This window comes from Lepisma saccharinum, chromosome 17 (genome assembly GCF_977018435.1).
Source record: "Lepisma saccharinum chromosome 17, izLepSacc3.1, whole genome shotgun sequence".
In the NCBI taxonomy this organism is placed as follows: domain Eukaryota; kingdom Metazoa; phylum Arthropoda; class Insecta; order Zygentoma; family Lepismatidae; genus Lepisma; species Lepisma saccharinum.
The window spans coordinates 42452549-42478646 of NC_139245.1; the positions used below are offsets into that span (position 1 = coordinate 42452549).

Genomic DNA, 26098 nt, shown 5'->3' on the forward strand with positions numbered 1-26098 from the left:
AACTGAGTCCATCATTCCTCAACAACTGCCTTTCAGACTCGCCTCAGTGAGAGTCCATGGCTCAGTAATGCCTGAAGACCTTGGGATGGATACGTAACACGTGACCAAACACCTACTTTTAAGTTAGGTCTAATGGCCAATCAGAGGGATAACGAACATTCAGTTATAGCGAGGAAATGGGTTCGTTTTCTTGAAAATGGCAATAAAAAATGAACTCCGTTGTTTTAGCAGCAAGCAGAAATCCTTTTGCGTGCAAAATAACAAGATTTGATGCGAAGAAATAAATGTCTTCTGTGAACCCTTATTATACGGAAGTAGTTATTTCTTTTCTTCTTAAATCCAAAAGCGAAAAGTAATAATGCCCTATCTTTTTTCTTGTTTTTTGGACTCATTATTGCTGCATTGTTGTTCTTCAAAGGGCCCTATTCTTGTCAATATTGTTTGCTGTTTGTTCTCATTAAAGAAGTAAATCTTGGTTGCACCTTTTCTGATTACTATTATTTCGTTCATTAACGCAACCTGCTTTCGTGTTTGGGATTAAGGGGAAACGTGAGGGTAACAGAGAATATTTATACGTTCTTTATCGTGCGTAACGTGTTGGAGCGGTTGTGGAAATAAGCTGTGGGCTTGTTTGTTCATTAATTAAAGCCACAGGCTCGTAGAATTACAATTGTGGACTGCTCTTTTTATGTAAGGTAGGGATTTGGCTTCATTTTTCTGTAATATTACGTCTTACACTAGGTTTAAACTCAACACAAATTCACGATGGAAGTTAGCTCTGCGCACAGAAAAGTAAATGCATCAGGCAGTGGCGTGCCCAGGATTTTTGGTTGGTTGAGCTGGTGTTTTAAGTCCACTTTATGCACAGTAAGGCTAATCGGGACTGGACCTACAGTTTTAAAGTGGGATCGGAATCAATATGTGCCTCCACCGAGTATCTAACCCGGAACCCCTTGATTACAAGCCGACGACGCTACCACTGCGCCATCGTGGAGGCCCCAGGATATTTTAAATGGGGTGTCACATATACTTTTTTTTTAGTAGTTAGTATTCATTATGCAATCTTTTCCTGCCTTTGGTGTTATTTTGTTTAAGGAATGCTGGGCCAAAGGGGGAGTATAACCCCCATCTCCTTCCCCCTTGGGTGCGCCACTGGCATCAGCTGAAGGGGAAAGAAAGCCTAATAGAATAAGGCCAGCTCCGTAGCTAGATATTTTGACGACCTAGGCAGATTTGCGGTTTCCCCACGCAATACCAAACACTGACATTTTATGTGCGTCCATCGTATATTTACATCCTACAAATTTTGAAATGAGGAAACAGAAAAACTCACAAAAAATAATGAAGTTTGTACTTAAACATTCATAGTTTGCATTTACGATTAAAGAAAAAAGTTTAGCATATTTAAAAAAAAAAAAAGAATCAGTTATGTCTTAGTGCGTGAAGAATATCTCTAAAACAGTACTATTTGTACTACTTTGGGGAACAGAAAATTCAGAGTGTAAATATCTCAGTCGCATGCCCTAACGTCGGATAAAAAGTTATAGATCCTTGAGATTGGACTTGAATTAAAAATTAACCAGTAGACCTAAATAAAAACGAGTTACATCAAAATTGATCAAAAACATATCAATTGATGCATTAAAGTGCAGCAGAATACATCACGTGATGCACTTTGGCGTTACCTTTACAAATTATATACAAAAATACATCTAACTGTAAAGCTGATGGCGTTAGAAGCCCCTCACAAATTTTGAAAATATCAAAGTTTTCAAGGGAAAACAGTAAAGAACATTTAAAAAACCCAAACTGGTAAATGTGAGTCCTCCTGAATGACACCCCTCCCCCCCCCCATATCATTTTCGCCTTTGAACAACTTTTGAAAAAAGGTTAAAATTGATGATTACGAAATACTTCATTGTGTTTCTTGCCCCTTTAGCCACATTCGAAAGAAACCTACGTATGGTAGTGTTTATGAAGACAACAGTTGCAATTGATAAACATAGCAGGTTCATTGCAATTATTATTTAAGTACCTTTTTCCACAAAATTCTCAAAGATACTTCCTTGAAGGTCGGGGTGCAGCTCCTTCAGCCCCTTTCTTCGGCACGCCCTTGATCGTGAAGAAACCGGTTACTGTTGGCACCTGCCGGCCAATAACGGCAAGTTAAAACCGAATCACATCACACGGAACTGGATATCCAGTTAGTTGGCGGTGAACTGGCTACCTGCCCGGATGTGATCGCTGGCTGCTTGACTGGTTTGGAGGAATAGGACATGTTCTAATTGCTACTGGCTTTCCTCGACTGGGTTCTGTGGAACAGCCAATCAGAGCAAAGTTTGGCCATGTGAAGATAATCTGTGAGTTTGCAAAGGGGAGTTCTTTGTCTGTGGTTTCCGAGTGTTGGCTGTTTTTGTTAGTTTTTCGATTTAAAAAGAAGTAAAGAGATGACGCGCAGTGCATTCGCGTTCAGTTAATTAATGTTCAGGTATTTATGCAAAGCGATGAGATGTGTTCGTGACAAATATGATTAGCCGAAAATGAAAATCCTTATTATTACAAGTGCATTAAATTAAATGTTTGATTTTTTTAAAAAAAATATTGTGAAGGAATCCTGCGAATCTCATATATGAATATGCATACCCGAGTTAATTAAAAAGCTTGTTCGGTACGCAGATTACTATATTTTTTCGAGCCAATCCCTAGTCCATACTTTTTCTTTCTAATTTTTAATAAAGGCACAAAGCAGTAATTCTCCTACAACATTCTTCAAATTGCTCGTCCATCTTTACAGATTGTCTGCTCTGCGCATTGTCTTATGGGAACAAAAGTCTATCACGGTAACAAATATCGTGTGAGGCGAAAACTAGTAAATGGGTAGCCAGTCCAGCGCCAACTAGGGCATTCCTACTGTAAATCCAGTTCCGTGTGATTCAGGCTTTAGGCAAGATTTCATGTTCGAATCTCGGCCTGGGCACGAGTGTTCTTTGCTTGCCCTTCTTCCTTCATTGTATTCATCATCACTCATCATCATATTCGCGATTAGCCAAACGTGGCAGAATTGGTAAGTAAAATAAACGAAATCAATTACTTAATTTTTCCTCTGATCTACCCCCTTCTTTCTCCTTAGGCAAGGCCGCCCGCAGGATTTCTTTCTCGGGGGGGGGGGGGGCATCAGTATTTAAAGTAGGGGGAAGGTGGGGGGTGATGCTTTCTCCCAGTTGAGAGAGTTCTCATAAAGCATCCCCAGTACTATGATAATTTGCATTTCACGCTACAATTTCAAAATTTAAATTATATGAAATTTTTCCAGATATCTCGGGGACAGTGGCGGTGATTAGGGGGCAATTGCCCCACACTTTTTGCCACTTTTGCTCCGGCACTATGCTATACCAAGGGAAGTAAACTGTACTTGACCCCTCCCCCACCAGTTTTAGAACCCAATCGCCGCCACTGCTCAGGCGGGTTTTCTTAGGTATATAATTATGTTATTTTCCTTCCAGAAAATATTTCCGTGTTTTACGGACCGAAACATGACTAGTATATTTTGACTGCAACTCCACCAAACCAGTTGGCACGTGAACATTGAGAGCTCTATAACCAGGTTCCACAATGGCGCCAGTTCTGTTTGTTTTTGCTCCCTTATCTGTGTTCTCTATGATAGAGAGAGAAATTATGTTTGTACTCAATCAACTACACCTAATTCCTTGGTTTGTTGAAGACTGGTATTACTAAAAGTTGATTTTCTTATCGCCTTAATCAAATATTTACCTCCAAATCAAACTCCGAGGGGACTCCCTAATAGCTTAGTGGTAATGTCGTCGCCTTGTAATTAAGGGGTCCGGTGAAGGGACATAGTGGTTCAGATATCACTTCAAACTGTGGATCGAGTTCTGATTAGCCTAGCTGTACATAAACCTGATCATCACTCATTTTTAACGTCGCAGTTAGTCAAATGTGGCAGAAAAGCGCCTTGGCACCCGTTAGGGCGAATTTTTTCAAATGTTCCTCTCTATTCGAAAAATTATATCAGCTTAGAATTCCTTCTTCTAGAGCAGGGGTTCTCAACCTGGGGGCGCGCCCCCCTGGGGAGGCGTGGTGAGCAATGAAAAATATATACATGAATTACCCCCCCCCCCCCAAATGTTGTGGCAAACACAACCCCTTGTGTAGGTCTCAGAAAAGAAACTTCTGCAAATAGTTCTCTCTGTCACTCATTAATTGTGTTCTTAAGAAATAAAACCAAATGATGTAGCTTGAAATTATAACTGCAGTGAGGGCAGAATGCTTTGTAATGTAGGCCTATTAAGCACTTTTATTAATTAATGAAAATGTTCTATCAACAAAACAAGTATTAGTATTTTTTCATTTCTGTAATAATAAAAGCATTGTAAAATATGATTTGAGTTAGATTTATTAACCCTAACAGCACAGTTTTGTACATCAATAATTCATTACGCGTAGAGGGAGGGGGCGTGGACTAATTTGAGGACGCAAAGGGGGGGGGGGCAGGCCCAAAAAGGTTGAGAACCCCTGTTCAAGAGCATTGACGTGATTTTTCGTGTGATTTGCTTTCACTGTCTGTTATGTAGATATTATCAATAGTTTCGCGATTACGTAAGTCTATTAAACTACCAAACTAAACACGAAAATTCACGTCAGTGTTCTAGATCTAAAAGGAATTATAAGCTGATGTAATTTTTCAGATTTTGAAATATCACAGCGGTTTTTAGAATGGAGAGGAAAATTTGAATGAAAAAATCGCCCTTACGGCAGTCAAAGGTTCAGTCTAGCCTTAATTTAACAAAAATACAAGTCGTTGCATCAAATTTGCCTTGGACTCGGGCCAATTTCTTGATAGATAAGTCCAATGTAACACAAATGAATGATGTTAAACGTACAGTGGGGAATTTACCGTTTTGTTCCTACAAACAAATTTGTATAGGCTTTGAATAAGTATATCTCATCTCTGTATTCAAAATTCTACTGTGCTTAAAATTGCTCGTAGGATCAGTGACTAAATATTTATGAAAACAAGAGAATAAAGTTTGTATTTGAGATCTCTTGTTATTGACATTCTTTAATGGGCTGGTTAAGGGGGAACAAGGTGATAATTATGGGTCGGAAGTTGATGAACATCTTCTTTTCGGAGCCTTGAAAACAATGCTAAATCTGATAGCAGTCAGTTTCCCTTCAGTTAGAACCAGAAAATATTATTTTGATTTTGCATTTTTCACTTTTTTGGGTTTTAGGTTATTTTTTCAGTATTTTTTGCCAATTTTATTGCATTTTTTTAAAGGGTTTTTCGTCCTTCCTTGTTGTTCCGGGAATTTTAATTGCATTTGCTAGCATGTGTTACATATTTAAATTTCCTGCCATTGTACGTTTAGCAAGTTCGCCATTAATAAGAAAGTACAATATTATTTTAGCCGAAATGTTTGTCAATGCATTAATTTATTGTGGTAGGACTTATCCCCCCCCCCCCCCGCCGCCAAACTTAAAATACTTTGTGTGAAGCCTACTTTGAGGTTACCTTGGTGGCCTGTATTATCGCTTTAATCAGTGGTTTTAAAGTAAAAATTAGTCACATAAAAAAATATAGTCTGGTGTACGCGATACACGTGTTTTAACTAATCTTGTAATTTATGGAAAAGAATCACGCTTTCATTTCAAGAGCATTTTTACGCTTTTTTTTTACAATTTTTAGGTCATGCAATGGGGTGTCCAAGGGATGGGGGTGGAGTTGGTGGGGGATCATAACATCTCCCTTTCGTCCAGTATTCCTCACAAAAACACGGTCAAAGGCAGGAAAAGATGCGGTATGATGAAAAAAAGTGCACGTAAAACCTGTTCTGAAATTCTGGGCATGCCACTGCCTCCATGCAGAAAAATAGAATAAGAATATAGTGATCACCGCCTGACGTCATCTTCAATGAAAACTACGTTTTTTTGTGACAAATAGAAAAGGAGGGTGGTTCTTACTTCGTAAGTTACATTGGCTTGGGTTTTACGGATGGAATGTAAGACTAGCTTCTTAATTGCAGTGACGAAACACTATCTCTGGGAGCGGAGGGAATAGCTCATCAACCATGGACAAGATACACGCTGAGTTTTAGAAGTTTGAGGGTATCCTTCAATTTTAAACTTCAGAGAATAAAACTCCCTTAGTCTATGATTGGTTGTGAACAATGGTGTAGGACCATTTTTGATTTACAGGCCAATTCATTTTAGAACAGGTCTGTTTTTTTTTTAATGAATGATCTTGTATTAATGGTTATTTTTCAAGATAATTTTTGTGTCGACCCTGGACAGTACAGCACCCTACAACGCCCGGCGTCCTGGGTGTTCCTAGTCTCGTTTCACCAATTGCATCATATCACTCTTCGCTATTAACCAAAAGTGGAAGGAAAGCAACGCTAAATAACAAATAATCAAATCAACATAGTTTGTAAGAGGTTTTAGGACACGTACAATTCAGGAACAGGTTAGCTCTTAAAACTTCATCCACTGTATTGCACTTATTTAAAAAGTTATACTTCCTTATAAAACTTAGCGAGCGCAACACCCTGAAAATTTGAGAGTAGAGTGGGATGAATAAGTATTACCAAGCAAACTGTCCATCACCATGTTTATTTTGCTGAAAAACTCTGCATTGCATCAGCAAACTTACATTTCTTAATAGCCATGGTACAACTTGCAGAGCAATATTTGTGTGTCGACTCTATCCCCATGTGGGGTGTAAGGGGTGCTCCTTCCACGTAGTGCACCCAAGTCAACCTCACTTCCACGTAGTACACCCTGGACTGTAGACTAACGAGGCTCTGGCGACTGGCCCCATGGCCAGTATAATTTTGTTGTGTTGTCCTGTTTTGTCCTTATTCGTGCTCCTTTACAGCCTCAGCTTTTAACGAAAGTCAGAAGATTTTAATATTTTATGATTTTAGTTATGCAACGTTAAGAGTTGTTGTGTGTAACGATAAGGGGCTGCACCCCGTATAATGTGACGGGTGCAAAATAGCCTTAGTGCTGACGCACCCAAAATTTTAAATTCTAATTCACATGTGGGGTGAATTACCACTGGTTGTGAAGGTTTCATTTCCCTCATACAGCATGTCGTCGCCTTGTAATCAAGGTGTCCCGGGTTCGATACCCGCTGGAGGGACATAGTGGTTCGGATCCCACTTTAAACTGTAGGTCCAGTCCCAATTAGCTTTACTTTCATTTTGTTATCACTCTAGCATAACCCTATTCTATTCGACAGGTAGGGATTTTAAGGTGCACCACCTTTCCAAAAATATTGCTGTTCTCACACTGATAGTTTGAAATAAGTATTTTAGTACATGAAATCAAGTATAATGAACACTTGTTTTCCCCTTTTCGAGATTAGCACATTTACCCCTCTTTTTACCCCCCTCTGATGGTTCAGCGTCTTCTTTTTCTTTGGACATAAATATAAATGATTTCCTCTCATCCTGAGCCGCTACATAAAATCCTAGTCTCATTTTGTAGACGAGAACGAGAGCTATAAAATGGTGTAACATAATCATTGCAGCCCCATGGTTCCCAAGATAAGGAATGTATCAAAACTCAGGCGAGAAAGCATAAACTTCCAAAGGTGCAGAAAAAGAGAGCATTGAATAAAGGCATTTTATCAGCACATTTTTTTGCACCATTTTGAAAACATTTTCAGAGCCTTCTTTTACCATTTCCCTTTGCACCTTCGAAAATCTTTTTCTCCAGTTATAACCAGGGTTAGGATTTTTATGACAGCATATTTTTTTTGGTAAGGGTTATGCGTTCCCTAAATATATAGAAATTCATATTGTGAAGGAACTAATTGAATTAAGCTGCTTTTTAAGTGCATATTTGGCCATTTCTACGTGATAAAGCATATTTTGATGGATTTTCGGTCATATTCAGAATATTTTCGCTTTTTTCAAGAAATATAGTGATTTCCAAGTGGATTCTTTCTTACTCTCATGTTCACTCGAGGTTTTTTTTTTTTTTGGACTGTAGCAAAATCTTTTTTAATTTTTAATTGAAAACTTACATTGTGCATTTCAACTCATCAGGGCTCATAAAGTGAACTAAAAATAGTATGTATATGAAATATTTCAGCATAAGTTAGATATTGATATTTGAAACAGTCATATTTTTCAAATTATAGTGCATATTTTGTAAAATTTTAGGTCATAAGAGAATATTTTATTTTGCATATTTTGGTGATTTTTAGGTCATAAAAATCCTAGCTCTGGTTATAACTATAACATACCAGGATAGTGGGAAAATTTAATACACAAAACGTATTTTTTAAAAAGGAAATGGTGTATTTACCATATCTCATAAACAAACTACAATACAAAATTTACAATGTTATCAGTAAACTATATATGTATAGAGAATTATGATACAGGTCTCAAATGCCAGAGAAGGTACTCTCATTTTTTTACAAAAGTTTTTATATCTTATATGTAAAAATATTGCTAATAATCTGTTTCATAAATTATCTTCTTTATAACTGTAAAAATGTTTTATATGAGGTTGTACAAATAACAAAAAAGCACAGTAGGAAATCAAGGTTAATACAAGGAAAGAAACAGGGAAAAATAGTATCTTAATGATGACAAGAAAATAAATATACAAACTACAAAGCAACTGTTCAGCACAAAGGAAACATTCAGACTCGCACAAACTGACTTAGAAATATTGTGAGGTTATTTTGGTCCTTGTATTTTGCCTCAATGAGCAAGGTATTATCCATATATTCTATGACCACCCTTGTACGCTGTTGGTCATGTTCAATCACGTAGCAACAAGAGAATTAAACGACTGTGCATAAAAACAACTAAAATTCTGACCTATACAAATGAAGCAGTTCTGATTTGGCAAAGCTTCCCAGTCTTTACACTTAATGCACAATATTTCTTTTAAAAATATATATATATTTATATATATAAGTATGTACATGTGCAAATTATACCCTCGCCAGCCATACATGGCTCACCAAACAGAATAACTATAATAATAATAAACACAACAAAACAAATTAATAATTAATAAACTATACAGTAAGTGGTGAGCAGAGGTACTCTGGTGCAATACACATATATACATAGTTTCCCCCCAAAACTAAGCTACAACGATGTGACTGACTTATATGAATTGCCCATGAATTTAGTATTCACGAAACAAAAGTGTACTACTTAAAAGAAGGAGAGAAGTAAAGAATACAACCTCAATTCGCTTTGTGCACACAAAAACAAAATATAAATGACTCAAGTACAAAGCTGAAGTTGCAAACATTTGCACTGCATAGCACCCACAAATTTTACATGCAGCTACAATTGAAGAAATCTGCAAATGAACAAATTTCTCTGCCTGCAACTGTAATGTTTCTTAATCATACTTCACAGAGATTGTTACGCCCTGTAAAAAACCTTCCCACAGTCTCATGGCTGAAGTTATCATACACCATACCCTTAATGAAGGCAAATTTAGGTAGAGAAATAATAATATCCCTAGAAGAATGCGAAGGACAAGCTATTAATAGCAAACAATTTTGAAATCATGGTGCAGAGCTATAACACATATTATCTTTCCCTTAAACCATCATATATTATTATGTTTAGCACTTTTTTTTGTTTGTTATACATTTTGGTGTAAATATGGTGGGAATTGTGTCCTCAAAACATAAAACCACTTCTACTTTTTCCCTAAAAAATACTTCTTAAAACCTATACATATGGTCCTTACTGAAAACTCAAGTTTTAATTCACATTATTAATATATCTTCCAATACATTTGATAATAATGAGGTTTCATAAACTCTGTATGTAAGCGTATCGATGCCATGGCATACAAAATATCCAACATGCCAAAGCAGCATTAAGAATACTTTGCTCCGTTTAATTCCCATAATAAGGTAATACACAAAATCGTCTCATCTGGCCACAGTTACCTTAACTTTCTCCTTGCTCTGACAGAAATACTTCCAGCAAGAGAGTTTCAAATTATTGTACATATTTTATTTTTCTTATGGTTACAATGTAGTTCCACAGAAATTAGAACTGATAATGGACCACACCAACAATAATGTTCTCACTCATTCACACATACATATACACACATAATGTTATTTTTGCCTAAGGGAAGCATACGAAAACTGAAAATTACTAAATGACCCCAACTGTGCTTTTTTCTTACATGAACTCTGATTATTACCTTTAAGTACAAGATAGTGTCTTTTTCTCATTGACGTAGGAATAAACTTGCGGACTGTTGTGTACAAAAATTTGACTATGCCATGACAAGTAATTGTCACATGATATGTACAATGGCATGGCCTGTTAAGAATGTGTATGTTATATAAATTGAATGTGATCAGTTTCTGTATGTGTAAGTGTGAAATTGAGGTGGGCTTTCATGACAAAAAATATAGGCAGGTATCTGTATCACCTACTAGAAATTGAGAAGAATAATTAGTTGAAACTGAAGTTCTAAAATCACAGCCTGAATAGTTTCCCTGGAATATTTGCGGTATCAAGATCCAGCCACGGATCCTGCTTCCTGACACCTAATAAAGGATCGCTGACAGTAATTTAGGCACTAGGGACTCATCCCTCCAGCCACCCACCCCAGCCACAACTGAAACATGTAGTCTTTCGCTTTCCAAGTATGATATATATATAAGAGATCGAACCCTGCTATGAATGAGGCATATACATGTTAATTCACAGCAGTGAACCTAGTTTACATACATAGGACATATATGTATAATTTCACTGCGAACCTTTCCAGGTTATACCTATTACTTACGTAGCACTCCACACTAAAATACACGTAGACAATTCTTCGTAGAAATAAACATGATTTCCACGTACTTTCTGCACCTATTAAATCAAATCAAATGTCTAAGGTTACAATGTTACTGTTCCATGGTACAACACTTCTGTAATAAAGTATTATTCGAGTAAATTCTCAAAATTCGTATTAGAAACCCACTCAGTACCTAAACCAATGTCCGACAGCATGTCTGAAACATCTGGAGTGCATGTGAACTCAAAATGTGACCCTGAGCTGGAACTTGCAGTATCAAACGAATCGAGATCATGTGTGATATCAATGTCCATCTTGAAATCAGAAGGCATTTGAAGGAGATCAGTAAGAGAGTCTAAGTCGGCTAGACTGGCGGTATTTTCACCTGATACTGCGGGGGCTTCACTGGGCTCTTGCATTGGTTCCTGCTTTATATAGAAACCACTCTTAGCTTCCATGTTCGGCCTTGACAAAACACTGGGAGGTGCCGACAAGAACTGATCCATCGTTTCGACTGGAAAACCATCCGCCGCTTCTTGCTTCACAACCACAGATTTGACTTCAATACCAGATTCCACTTTCGCCAAGCCAAAAGGATGATTTGCCAAAAGATTTCTCGTAACCGTGTTGGCTGCTCCACGTGCAGAACCGGTGATGGCTGCGACCGCGGTAGAAAGAACATGCGTTTGTTTACTGTCTATCATCGTATCGGTGGCCATAGAGTCATCATAGAATGATGCACTTTCCGGGGAGTCGGGAGTGTCACACGAGGGACTGGATGGCACTTTTGCTGGTGGCGTGTACTGGCTCATAGGGACATTCACGTGCCTGCTGTTCCTGATGCTTTCCTTGAACTTCTTATCGATTGTAAGTTTTACTTTTAAACGATTATGGTTCACAGTGCTTAGTCCTTGAGTTTGGGTTATCCTTGTTCTTGAACTGTGTACCATATTCTTCCCTGCAGTGGTGGACAATACACTGGAGTGATGGTTACCAAGATGGTGGTGGTTGTTGTTTGTGTCATTGCCAGAAACGTGGTTATTGCTACTGGATTTCTTTACTTTCTTCTCGACACTCTTCTGTCCTGGTTTCGACTTCTTTCGTGGCCTGTATTTGTAATCTGGGTACTCTTGCATGTGAAGTATCCTTAGCCGCTCTGCTTCTTCGATGAAGGGCTGTCTCTCGTCATCAGACAGGGTTTTCCACCTCTTGCCAAGCCGTTTGGAGATCTCTGCATTGTGCATATCTGGTTGCTGCTCACATATCTTTCGCCTTTCTATCTGCGACCATACCATAAATGCATTCATAGGCCTCTTGATATGGTTTGGATTATTTTTCTTAGTCTGAAACGACACAAAAAAGGGCAACTTTTGAGTTAAACATCCTTTAAAAACAAAGCATTGCACAAAACCATCCTACATAGTGCAAAATCTATGGTACATGTTGCGCAAATTGCCTTTTCCTCTTGTGCATTGATTACTAAAGCAAAGAATCAGTTGCAGTTTAACGTACACCTTCTGACCCAATACATGCAGATATGTATTGTCCCAAGCTTGCACAAGCATTACAAAATACTTGTTTGCAACTGTACAAGTATTTTAGGTAATGAAAGTTTATTGTAGGCATAATAATTTTCTCAAATTGAGATTGTTACTCCTTGCAAATATAAAACTTAACAGCATTAGGTATGGTATTATGGGGGTATTAAATTACAATGGTACACCCAACAGCAAAAGTATCAGTAGACAAATGGTCCATCAGCATCTCGTTTCGAACAATGTGATTATTATGAATTGAAGTGTAGACATCAACAAGCAGATAACTTCTGCTTCCATTCTTTAAAACATGGGTGTAGAATTTAAAAAAATGAAAAACTTGTCTACTGTTATGTTTGCCGTTAACTGTACTACCAGATGATGTCTTTTACTTTTCATCATCACCTTAATTCAATGCATCACAAAGAAATATAAATAAATCAATGGAGCAGATTTGATCTGTTAATACATTACGGAACAAAATCGAACAATAAAAACTACACGTTCAGCGTTCTTAACAAGACAACAAAAAATGCAAAACGAATGACAAGACTTCAGCAAAAAGATGGTCTGTACCTTCACACTTCAAAACAAACATGGCGTTATTATTGAGGAAGTCCTGATTCATAATTAACTACTGTAAGTGAACTAGTGCGAAGAAATTCCAGAGTGTATGCATTATTAATTACATTGCCTTATTAATTATTGATTAAGTCGCCGACGAAGGTCGTGTGTAGTACATAAAACGTTTGGCCTTCGGGCGCAAAGATTTATTTCACGGAGCTTTGCATAGAAATGTGTGAGCCAGAAATTTAAAGAGAGTGGGAAAGCATTCTTCATTTTAGGTTTTTGCGTTTCCATATTTTGGCGTTTCTCAACACTTTTAAGAGTAAAACAGCTATTTTGGTACTATGTTAATGAATCTAAACCACCACCAAAATACTATGATGTTTGTGGGAGATAACGTTTTGTCGATTCAGTTTCAGAAAATACTGAGTATATCGCAAATGTTATAAACACATGCCGCTGCTTCTAGCCCTCTCCCGCCCATGACGTAGTGGCAATGCTTTCGCCTTGTAATCAAGGAGACTCTTGTTTGATCCCCAGTGGAGGCACAACACTGTGCGGTTCGAATCCTACTTCAAAGTGTAGACCCATTCCAAGTCTAGCCGGCCCCCGTGGCGGAGGGGTTAGCTTATCGCGCTACGATGCCAGGATCTCAGCCTGGGCATGGATGTTTGCGAGTGTCCATTCATCACTCATCTCCATCTTCGCAAATTAGCCACAAGTGGCACAAAAAGCGAAGTAAAATAAAGCAAATCAATCAAAAACCATTCCAAGTCTAGGATAAAGTGAACACTGATGCTTCTGTGTCACCAATGTACCGTAAGAACCGGAATTGTTTTCTCCATTTCCGTCACATGAGCATGCCTAGCTACTTTTCCAAGAAAGCCATTTACCCCTCCCTCTCCCGCGGCAACGAGCGAGAATATACGGACATGAACCCCTCGGGTGCCACGACGAGGCATATTCTCTTCCAAGAAATGTGTCCCTAAGTAAGTAATTTAGGTCTATTTTTGTGATAGGTTGATGTTTCGAAAAACTGCACAAGCCACACACACTCTATACTATGGTGAGAAATAACGAGAATGGTGAAACGTACGTAGCAACATCATGAGCCGTGGCGGAGTGGTTAGAAGAGCGTGCTACGACATCAGGGGTCTCGGAATTCGAATCCCAACCCCCGGGCATGGGTGTTAATTGTGAGTGTACCGTCATCAATTTCATCACATCACTCATTCTCATCTTTGGCAATTAGCTAAAAGTGGCAGAAATCAATCCATCAATGAATTATTTTTATAAAAAAACAAACTAATCCTGTACCAAAGTTAAGATTATAAATAGTAAGGTCAGTTTTGGGCTTCCCATAGTCGATATTAAATCTAGTTGTAAAGTATTAACAGAAATACAAGTAGGCCTAGTAACTTAAGCCATCACTAATACCATGGTTGTGGCTGATATCACTACACTGCTGTAATATTTGGAGTGAAACATGTTTCAATCTGCAGGAAAAAGATTAATGTCGTATGGAGCCAACTGACATTGCCCGTTCGAAAACTACTTGAAATTTGTTCCACGCTCGAACGCCTACGTTTCTCGCGACAATCCCACAAATTTTTCGCAAAGCCTGACGATTAATGTTACCCCAGCCCCTCCCTTCAAATTGAAAATGTTGATAAACTCTTTGCCACAGGCGTGCGCTGTGAGGGTTCTCCCCCTTAGAAATTTATGTATGTGTATTTAGTTATTAATCGTTTCGTCTTATGCCTTCGTCCTAATCAGCAGGCTTACGCTGCACAATTTCTGTCCCAGCAGATTCGCTTTCCGTGCATAAACATCCAATGGGTCTGGAAAACAACGCATATAAAGAAACTTCCGTCTGCTAATCGGCTGATGAGGTTATCAGAGTCGACTCAAACACGCGTTTTCTGCATAGCAAAGTAATCGTAAATATCCGAGTTCTCGAGACAGCCAAGTTCAAAATACAGAAGTGCGTTGACCCAAGCAATGCTTAGGACCTTGACTTAAGCCGTGTAACGCATCAAAACGCGCAAGTTTCTTTCTGTTGATTATCAAAATTTAATCGCGTTAACTTTCAGCTTCCCTTTTGAGGTGGAAAAAAGAAGCCGCACTCGTGAGAAGGCAGCTTCCATCAGATTGTGCGTGCGCGACACCTACGCAATATTTTTTTTTCAGTCGTCGGCAAAACAAACGAAAGGAAAGGGTTGGGAATTACGATCCTGCACGACACTGCAATGTGGTTGCTATGCTGTGAACAAAATTCGAGTTGCCAATGTTTGCGTGTCCTTTATGCGTATGGAATCATTTCCAGTCCAAAGATTCACAACAGCGATAACTAATATTGTGTGTGTATGGGGGGGGACAAGGGAAATTCACCCTGTCCGGACTTGAAGCCATGGTACAGAGACCTTTTGTGGCAGGTGAAGAAGAAAAAAATTTAACAATTTACTGAATTCCTTCCAGTGTTCGGAATCCTTCGTGTATAAGCTGATTAATTAATCTTACAGTGGGATATCATTATCATATTATTTTATTTTACAAAATGTGAAATTCAGCATAGCAAAAGTAATTGCTATCAATAGTGAAATGTTTCTGCATAAAATAATGAAAATCTTTTCTTTGAAAAAGGAAACTACGTACAAGCCAAAGCCAGGTGTATACGGGCGAGACGATTAAAGATGGTGATCGGTCATTGGTCGACGAAATAACGTAACTTTTGTGTCATATGACAAATATACGACATTAACTAAGCTGGGCACTTACACTGTAATGTTAGTAAACCACACAGCATTAAGAGTACATTAATGAAAACTTATGCAATTACTTGAAACTCTGATCTTTCTCTGCTGGTTATAAATTTTGAAAAAAAAAATACCATTTCCAACTCTTACAGGTAAACTAGGGCAAGCATTTAATTGGCTGTCTAGAAACTAGCAGTCACGTGGAGTGGCACAGCTAAGATTATTTTTTGAAGAAGGCTTCATGAGGCAAAATACTTGCAACATGGTTATTTGTAACATACTTTGGGGGGGGGGGGGGCTTCGAAATCTAACATCTAAAGTCTATATCTAATATTGGAAGTAAAACATCACGAAAGGAAAAAGTAAACATTTGTCGCCAACCTTGAAAGTTTTATTTACGTCCTGAAGCTATGCTAAATGATGTTCAAGTATGGTAGCAACTATATATTTAATGTTAAAACAACACAAAACATGCATACATTGAGAAACATGTAATATCAAAACATGTTTAAACGATAATTAACACTTCCGTTCGGAAAACCAGCCCCTTTGGCTGCGCCTATGGTCACGTGGTTCTATAATCATAGAGCTATTATCAACATAGATCCATCAAGCTTTGTGAAACCTCGGAAAATATGCGAACTACAGGCTTCCAAGTAACTATAACTGGCGACACTAGCGCCACTGCTTCCAGGCCAAGGTTTCGGTATATCTAGCCAAACACCACACGGATTCTCTAGAATGTTCCAGAGGCATTCCGAACGGATTTATTTCTCAGAATTTAAATTATAAGATCCCCCTCTCTTCTTCCTTCTTCCCACCTTGCCTTCTCTCTCTTCTTTTTTTGAGAAGAAGAAATGATGTGTCTCTTTCTCCTCGCCTTTGTCATAAGAATCTTCAAAAAGCTATTTCGGTCAACTTTGAGAAACTAATATTGAGATAATTTGCTTCAATGCAACAGTTTACTGACCTTGAGCACTAAAAAGTAAATTGGGAGAGGTGGATGACAATTATTTTGGCATTCATAGCAACAAGCAGGCACGTATCTAGAAATATATTTCGGGGGAGGGGGTCCGACCCAGTGTCTAAAACTATAATTATTAAATTAATTAAAATATTAACATTAATTTAAATTATATTTCAGTACATGAATAAGTAAAAAGACGGTATAAGGAAATTTATATAACAGCACATATTCATTATGTAGCTTCGGTAAAATTTGTAAAAATAAGAAATAAATAAAACAAGGAAATTAATGTCAAATAGATAAGGAATTCAATATTTACTGAATATCAAAGAAGCATGTTAGATTAAGTTGGCAAAAAGTAAATGTTTCTGGTTAATATTTTATGCATATTATCATGAGTATTAGTGTGTATAATTCTTTGGTACTGTCATTCAAAGTCGTTGTCATTCAAAGTCGTATGATCCCAATATAATCCTTGCCTTCCATTGGCGGAAATGAATAATGCTCGATTAAACAACAAATATATTTTCATAATTTAATTTTAGTAGTTAGTCTTTCGGGGCGGGCCCGGACCCCCTGGACTCCCCCCCCCTAAATACGTCCTTGGCAACAAGATAGGATGAAACCGTAATAAAACATTTTGAAAATGCAATTGTATGAAAAAAATGCGTGCTGTTCGTTTTGCCCCTTCCCAAGCCTTATCGGTAACATTCACTTACACAGGGAGACACTTCCAACGGTTTTTTCTGATGAATCAGAGACCAGTGTTGATAAACCGCCCTCAAAGGCGGCTAGGTGCGGTATTATTAATAGTTTCTGACAAGAAAAGAAAACTTGCAGTAGACAATTGCCAACCGAACCCTCTACTGTAGATAAAGAATAGCAACAACAAAGGCAGGATAGAAAACAAAACCATTACGCGAACAATGAATAGAAATGACTCAAGTGCCTGGTCACTGTTTTTTCTTGACAACAATACCCTTGCTTTACATGCGGCTTTACTAAGTCCGTGCACCAATTTCGTCACATTTCAGTTGTGTTCGGATTCTACTGTAGGGACCTTTTAGTTTCATGGCGTCGATAAGAACGGGCATCCGCAATGAAACATTCACTCTGGCATTCGAACTCGGAACTTTTGGTGTCGGGATCGTGAGTGGAAAGCTACTCAACGAGTACTTTAGATGGAGAAGCTTGTCGATTACTTTTGACTGAATTTTTCTGGCTCCTCGGGCAAATCGTGGCGACAAGGATGAATGAAGAGTACCCTCACACAGAACAGCCCATACCCAGCACTCGAACCTTGTTTTGATCGATTGATTTTACTTAGCTTTTCTGCTACTTTTGGCTAATCGCGAAGATGGGGATGAATGATGATGAAATTAATGAAGAGATACTCAGAACACCCATGCCTTGGATGTGATTCGATGCAATGAGCGCGTTGTGCTAACCAGGGTTGTTGGAACCCATAAATTCTAATGGTCTATTTGGGTTCCGCTGAAGGACCAAAACCTTTTTTCTCGCACAATTTAAATTCGGTCCAAGTTGCGTATTGTTTCATTGAAAAAAGGTTCCTGGACCGTATTTAAATTGATGCGGTAAAAGGTTCCTGGACCGAATTTAATTTTCAGAAAATTGTCCCTGGACCGAATTGAAATTAATTCTGGAAAAAAGGTTCCTGGCCCGATTTTAAATTCATCCGAAAAAAGTTCCTGGACCGTATTTATATTGATCCGGAAAAAAATGTCCCTGGACCGAATTGAAATACTTTACAGATAAAAAGGTTATTTACGGTCCAGACCCATTTACGCTTGCTGATTTTCTCTTCTGAACAGGAATTGAATTTATTTAAAATTCCTGGACCTTTAACAACCCTTGTGTTAACCACTCCGCCACGGAGGTCGGCGAACCTTGATGTGAGGATTAGTGATGATTCAATGAAATTTATGAAGGGACTTTCACAGAGCACACCAATGCCCAGTCATAGATTTGAACCAGAGACCCCTGGCGTCGTATCGCACTGTGCTAACCACTCCGCCAGGCAACTCGAGACCAGGCCTACAGCTCAGTTTGATCCCAACCAGTATGCGTCTGCAGTAGGTATCGAACTCGAGACCCCTTCATTACTAGGCGACGGTGTTGCCATCGGGGAGGCCATACCAGGACTCGAACGTGGGCGGTCAGATTGCGAGTCCAGCACCCAACGCGGCCACCGAAGTGACATGCTTACGAGTGAAAATGCACTTTCACCTGGTAACAAACTCTATTCTGCTCTCAAACAAGGTTTTACGCAAGTGACGTAAATAACATGTATCACTTCCATCTCCTTCCTTAATAAACTGCAGTGTCGTCAAGTTTCATCAAAACAAGACCTTTGATCTTGGGAGGTCAAGCAGGCAGAATTCTTTTACGAATAAAAAGTGCTTCGGTACATCCGGGGTTCGAAACACGATTCATCAGGGAAGGCCATTGAAGAAGTAGAACCATTTTATGCGCAAAAGACGTACACTCGCGGACAGAGGAAGGGAAAGAAAACAGAAAAAAATCTAAAGACTGTGATGAAATCTAGCATTCTGTGTTGCCGGGCAAAATGCCAGAATCTGCGCGCACGGAACTGCACTAGCCAAGCGTAAGACCTTGGCTTAGGACGCCAACCCAACAGTCGCACCGGCTGATGTCATTACACTCAGCTGTGGAAGAGAATGGGGGGGGGGGGCATCGAGTAGGCGGGGGACAGACCCCGAGATAGATAGACCTTGAGCAATCGCGTTCTAGTCTTCCGTTTCCTGCAAGCTTGCCTACATGCGTCGCCAATTCTTTTTTCTTCTTCTTCTCTCCATAACAACACACAAACATCGAAGGAACACCTAAGCCTATTGAATATTCAGGACACGTTCGCTCAAACGGCACGGAATAAATCCTGGATAATGCAATTGTTAGAGGGACTGTCTGTACTGACCTTACTTCTTAACGCGAGCTCACACCCTAACCCAACTTCCCTTCACTTGGATCCCCCTAGGAATTGGCACACCAAGAGCTCTACAATTACGTTTAGTTCTAATAATGCATATGTGGTTAGCAGTGGCGTGCCAATTGGAGGGTTGGTGGGGGTTATAACTCCCCTTTGGCCTAGTATTCCTAAAAATAAGAACGTCAAAGGTAGGAAAATATGACAGAATGAGGGCTGACTACCAAGAAAAATAACACCTCTCTCTCGAAAATCCTAGGCACACCACTGGTGGTTAGGCTAGGAAGGCCAGGCTAAGGGCTCTTAGAATCTAGTTTTAGTGACTGTTAGCGGCTGGATGTGCTCGCAGCAGACCTCACTTTCCCCCTCCAGTAGCTAGAAAAACATTTACTGCGCATGCGCGACCAACAGACCGTAAGGCGACAAAATGCACGCAGTTGAGAAAACGGTCCAGTCCGAGCAACATGCAACAGACATGTGCAGTTTATTGTCACTCCGGTACGAGAAGTTTTCTGATGTTTCGTTTCCAAGTGGAACGTGTCGCTTGCCAGTTTGTTCTGGAAGCTCCCTGACATTAATTTTAGGCACAAATGGACTTGTCCAGAAATATTGTAATGGTACGGTATACCAGGGACCTGGGGTTGAGCCAGCATTTTTTTTCTACAAGTTTCCACCAATTTCATCGCCCCGAGGCAGAAACGCGACATACATCAAAATAATGAAAACAATACCGTTCAACAACTGTGTATTAATAATAATTGTTAATAATAAGATAATCGTCTGTGAACATGTCAATTTCCAAAGCAGCGTAGAAATATTTCCGAGTAACTAAAATAGAATGCTTATGCTGCCGGCCTCCGTGGCGTAGTGGTTAGCGTAACGCGATAGGTCCAAGCGTAGGAAATGTAATTCATAAAAATAAACTGGAAATTGAACTCATAGGCATAGAATAATGATGGAAAGTTGCGTAAAGAACGGCCAACGTCACTTTTACCATCTTGTAAAGTCACGATTTCGAAGCACACTACTTTCTCCGCATCTTTGAACACTAAATCCTGGCGCAAAAGTCATACGAATTCAACCAATTTGGAAAAAAAAAAAAAAAACAGTCCCACTAACAAGACTTGCCTCAAGTACTCTATATATATTCGCATGCATAGACATATATTCGGTAGAAATTAGCAAACATTACTAAAAAAATCACTTTTCGCGAGCTTTATAGAGAGAAGTTCCGAAACTACCTTTCGAGAAAGATAAAATCAAATTCCCAAGAACAGCATGTGTAACCGGGCACTAAAGGTAGCGATTGCTAAGTTAATCATTTCAGCGCATCGGAACAGTGCCATCTTGTGTTAATATTTAATATCAGAAAATGATCAAGCGCTTCAAAATACCGAAACTGCTGGAATACTGTGCACATGTTCAGTGTTAGCGATTTTAAACTTTGCAACATAATCAGGGCTACGTTTCAGTCATATTTCCGTCGGAATGGAACCTTGGGTCTCCCAAGTTCACAGTAATCACAGGTTATTTAGACTGACAAAATAAGTACTGTGCAGAAACCAAGAGGAAAAACCTATCGTGTGACTGGACGCTAATGTGTAGTCAAACGGCGATGTCGCAGTGACAAGACTGCAGCTGCCAGCACTGCGACCTCACGAATTCTACCAGTTCCTCCCCGATGTTGTAGTGATAACATTGTCGCCTTGAAACCCAGAGGTCCCGGGTTCGATACTCGCTGGAGGCACATTGCATAGTGATTCGGATTGCACTTTAAACTGTAGGTCCAGTCCCGATTAGCTTATAAATGCATAAATTGGAGTTAAGCACACGAACAAACCGAATTCGACCCAATGCTAGATTCTCTTTGCAATATATACATATAAGAAAGATTAGCAAGGAACTGTAATCGCAGTGATATCTATACGGCATTACATAAAACAAGTACGCACCCACGTTTGTAAATTATATTATTACAAGAATAGTGCGAACTAGTGAAATTTACCAAAATTTTTCGAGAATTCGAATCAGAGCGATCGTTTCCGTAACTAGCTACAATAAACCGATAGATCACGAAAAGCAGCAAATGCTCAATAAAATGTTTTTTTCTTTTTTCTTTTTACATCGTTGTAAAGTATACAGTTTGACATTTACCAACAGGTCGATTACACTCAAGCTGTAGTGAACTTGTTCACAGAATTTCTTCTCCGCCCGGACCCAAAATTAAAACGTTCGTTCGTTCGACCAGCGCTTTTCAGATTGACTTCAACGCTAAAACTTATCATACACAATTTCAACTATTTTGCAATCTGAAAAGAGTCAGATTTCCGTACTTTATGTCACAAGCCTTGTACGGCGTTCGGCATGGCAATCAACCGACGACAGTTCCGTCCAAGCTAGTGCAACTTCTAGGTAAAGGAAAAGTATACCCTTGTATATGATTACTGTACGCGTAATAATCGTGAGCCAATCAATTCCTCAAAATACGATTGTTCGATATGTTGAGACAATGCGGATGATAACAATTACGAGCGCAACAATTTGATAGTTTCAGTCGTATTGGTTCTGGAAGATAGATCCTCGAATACGAATGCGTTACAGAACACAGGAATAACACGCACCGACTTGTTACGACGACAATTTTCCCCGTGTACAGTAAAACAAATTTTCACCGTGGTGAGTTGACAGGAAATCAAAATTCGGACTCCACACATGTTTCAGGATATCCGTTCATATGCTAGCCGCGTCAGTATATGAACAGCGGGACACAACTGCTAAACGTAAAACTTGTTTTGAATGTCCACTCCGCGGCAAAAGGATTCATTTATCGTCACTCTATGTCCGAATACATAACGATTAGAAGTCTTGCGTAGCGACAGGACATGTGAAACGAGTTCGGAGAGCTCGTCTTTCCGTGAACCTAACGCATTTATCTTACATGATTCTTAAGCAAGCATGTTCGAAGGGACTTTTGAACGATCCAAATAACGCAAAACGTTACCGATAAATAAAAACAAAAGTACGTGTATTATCTTTGACAAGCGCAACTGTGGAGTTTCGCCGTCACTGGTAAGACATTTGCAGTGAACTTGACCAGTAATTGATCTGTACATAAATACTGGTACAGAATAGCACACGGACCCAAAGTTTGCCTAACACACACATTACGTCAGTACACAAAACTAGTCACATGGGCAGAAAATAAGACCATTATCGGGGCAATGGGCAAGTTCTCAGTTACACCGGTCTCTGCGACATTACGTATTACGTATTATGATAATATCGTAGTTTCTCGCATAACCGCGTACGAATATTCTCAACATAAATTACGTAACTTTACCAAACTTTTTGGCACTTGGAGAGGTTCGTAATAAAACTGTCGGGCCTCGGAGTTCGTATATACACAATTACAGTATGTCTGCGACGTTAATGTGTACAAGCACGAAAATGATTTGAGCGTAAAGTTTGCCACAGACGGATAGCATGAAAGCAAAACTTTTGAATAATTCAAGTGCACGAACGAAGCATGAACTGAGATTGCATTGCAAATGTAATTCCTAAGCTGGCAGCACAACCTTGAATTTGCGAAGTGTGTGTGTGCAAAAAGGGAGCTCGCATGTTCCCGCGAGTTTCAAGATGTTGAAAGAGATTGTACGGCAGCGACGCGACCCTAGAACGGCGTGCGATAAGACGACGTGAAACTTTCAAGCGCAACGTTGTCAAATGATGTGAAACGCGAATCGACCGGTTGCTGGTGTTGAATTAGCTTGCCGCTGTAGATTTAAACGGGAGGCCTCAAGTTCGACATTCGAAACTACAGCCCTCATTAGAATCGAGATGACTAAGTCCACTTTGTATACAGGTAGGCTAATCGGGACCGAAGCCGGGATCACTTGCTTACAAAACACGACGTTGCCATCATGGAAACTCTACTATCGGGAAGAGTTTAATTTTTTGTTCCAAGTCCACTTTATGCACAGATATGTTAATCGGGACTGGAAACAAGACTTTAAATTGGGGTCTGAACGCTATGTGCTTCCACCGGGTATCGAGACAGAGGCTAGACATAGGATCAAAATGAGAAAGACCATACAATGATTTGGTTATGTCTCGCTGATGTCATACGCGGACATTTGGATTCAAGACACGCAAATTTGTTTCCATGCAATACAAGAGTCCCGACAATGCTATTGAACACGATTGGATATAAAAGCACGTGACACTGAGGTTGACAACGCGCAATCACTACAATACACGGCGTAATAAGTTCGGCAATCGTACTTTTTTCACATTTTTATCACTTTCAAAAAAAAAAAAAATTAACTCACCTGGGTAGCGTCTGTGTAGGGTGTTGACGAATTCTTATCGACCATCAACGAACCGAACGAAGTTCCAGCCAATCCTGTTTCTGTCGGGCTGCTGGATCGGCTCGTATCATTCTGTTGTGGCACCATGATTCCTTGACCGACTACAACACTTCTTTCCGTAATTTACACACACTTTTTTTGTACAGGCTAACAAGCACCCATACAAGTGCAGTTGGGTCTTTTGACACCTATTTCTTTCTTGTGTTTCGCGAAATATCAACTTCCACTGAGCTAACACGCGTTTTTAACTTTTGGATATTTGCTTGTCTGGGATGGTGTCAGAACCGCTCCCGTGCACAGCTCGTCAAGCCACTTCACTTTCGATCATTTCTCCGGCACTTCCAAACCAGTACTGAACCGACGACTTGCGAGGTTTGGGAATATCTAATCCCGTGAACCAATCAGCGTTGGAAGGTGGAGACCCGCTTGCAGAGACATCTGTGCGGCGCCACGGTAAACTAGTCGCTCCAATCGCACGGCGGCTCAACGGTCACCCAGCTGAACTGAGATAGTATTGTACGGTGTCTCAATGTTAACAAACTGAACCTCTGCGACTGGTGTCTTAGTGGTAGTTCAATAAAATATGATTTACCTTTTTTATCAATCACCATGTCGGTCATGATTCAGCTAGAGAGCAGGAAAGAAGAGAATACATTAGAATCTATCCTAAATTTACGTAATGCATTCAGATTGGTCTTGGCCCAGCTTGGATATTTCTTTTCAAATGTATTATGTGTAGAAAACTTGTCACACTCTTGTGCCTTTCTCACACGCCTCTACAACGAAATGACAATATATATCACATAATTGAATTCTTACGAGTGCCCCCGTGGCGGAGTGGTTAGTACAAAGCGCTACGACGCCGGGAGTCCCGGTTTTGAATCCCTGCTTGGGGATGAGTGTTCTTTGTAAGGGCCCCCTTCATCAATTTCATCATATCATCACTCGTCTTTACCGTCACATTTCCACCGCTACGTTAATTGTGACGATTCGATGGATGTAGCATGGTACAAAAATCAATAGGCAGGATTTCGAACTCAAAACCAAATGCGTGTGATTTTATGGAGAAAATATTCCTGCTAAGATTTTTATTCTATTAGCGCTTCCAGTTACAACAATATCGACCTAAGTATGGGAGATACACCTCATTATTGGTTAAAAATTGATTCAGCATGCTCATAAACAATACACCCTCACATATAGTATTGTTGCCAAGTGCATTTGTTTTGAATATTCGTTGTTTTTTTCAGGGTCAAGTTCGTTTGTTTTCGTTGCACGCTGAGCCAGTGATATGACTGCGATAGCGCACCACAGAATACAGTATGTGCACGCTGGACGTCTGGAATGGGCGTAAGGGGCCACGCCCCCTCCCCCCGGAAAATGTCAACATAGAATTATATATTTCACACAAATAATTTCATTTCAATCACAGTAATTTGTGTTAATTATTATCAAGGCATTGATGGAACATTATAATTTCAAACTGAAGGAGTGTTTTTTGAAGAGGTAACGTTGTTTTAGTGAAAAAATATTTCATTTGCCCCCTTTGGAAAAATACCTGCTTGCCTCTCCCTGGAAAATACGCTGTGGACGTCCATGTGTACACGTATTAAACTGTGTTATGTTTATATTGTTCTAATTTGATATACGAAATCATGTTTTGGAATTAGGATAGCAAGAAACAGGAATGTAATGAACTTGACATTGCGTTTTCACACGCGCTTCGCTGTTACCTTGCTACCATTCGGCCACTGATGTTTGCTCCTAAGAACCTACCGGTCAAATGCAGCTTTATCTCGCATGAACGCGCGAACCAGTTACATGAATAATCAGCCCATGCGTTTCGAACAGTCGCCAACAGAGCGCAGCACTGTACAAAAACAAAACTGATGTTCAGCACACAACATCCACAGTTGAGTATAATCTTGGATGAGAATGTAGCTAAATGCAGATTTTGCTTGTGTTTTCTTACGACACGAGTTATATTGCGTGATAAAATTCTGCACGTACACATGTTTGTGATAAAGCTAATGTTTTGCAGATCGTAAGTCATAGGAGTATATTTGAGATCTAAGAGTCAATCTGTCACTTGCCTTTTCTTTTCTTCTTTTTTTTTATGAAAAGTG

The 26098-nt window shown here is 39.4% G+C and overlaps 1 protein-coding gene across 1 annotated transcript; it reads right to left on the reverse strand.

Annotated features, from left to right (window-relative positions):
* Positions 1-8304: 8304 nt before the first annotated feature.
* Positions 8305-24328, reverse strand: LOC146001701 (uncharacterized). The gene is made up of 2 exons (XM_083139360.1): positions 23934-24328; positions 8305-12158 (listed from the first exon to the last, which is right to left on the reverse strand). Exons 1-2 carry the CDS (start codon positions 24057-24059, stop codon positions 10962-10964), a joined length of 1323 nt encoding a protein of 440 aa, XP_082995486.1. The 5' UTR covers positions 24060-24328; the 3' UTR covers positions 8305-10961.
* Between the last annotated feature and the right edge of the window lie 1770 nt (positions 24329-26098).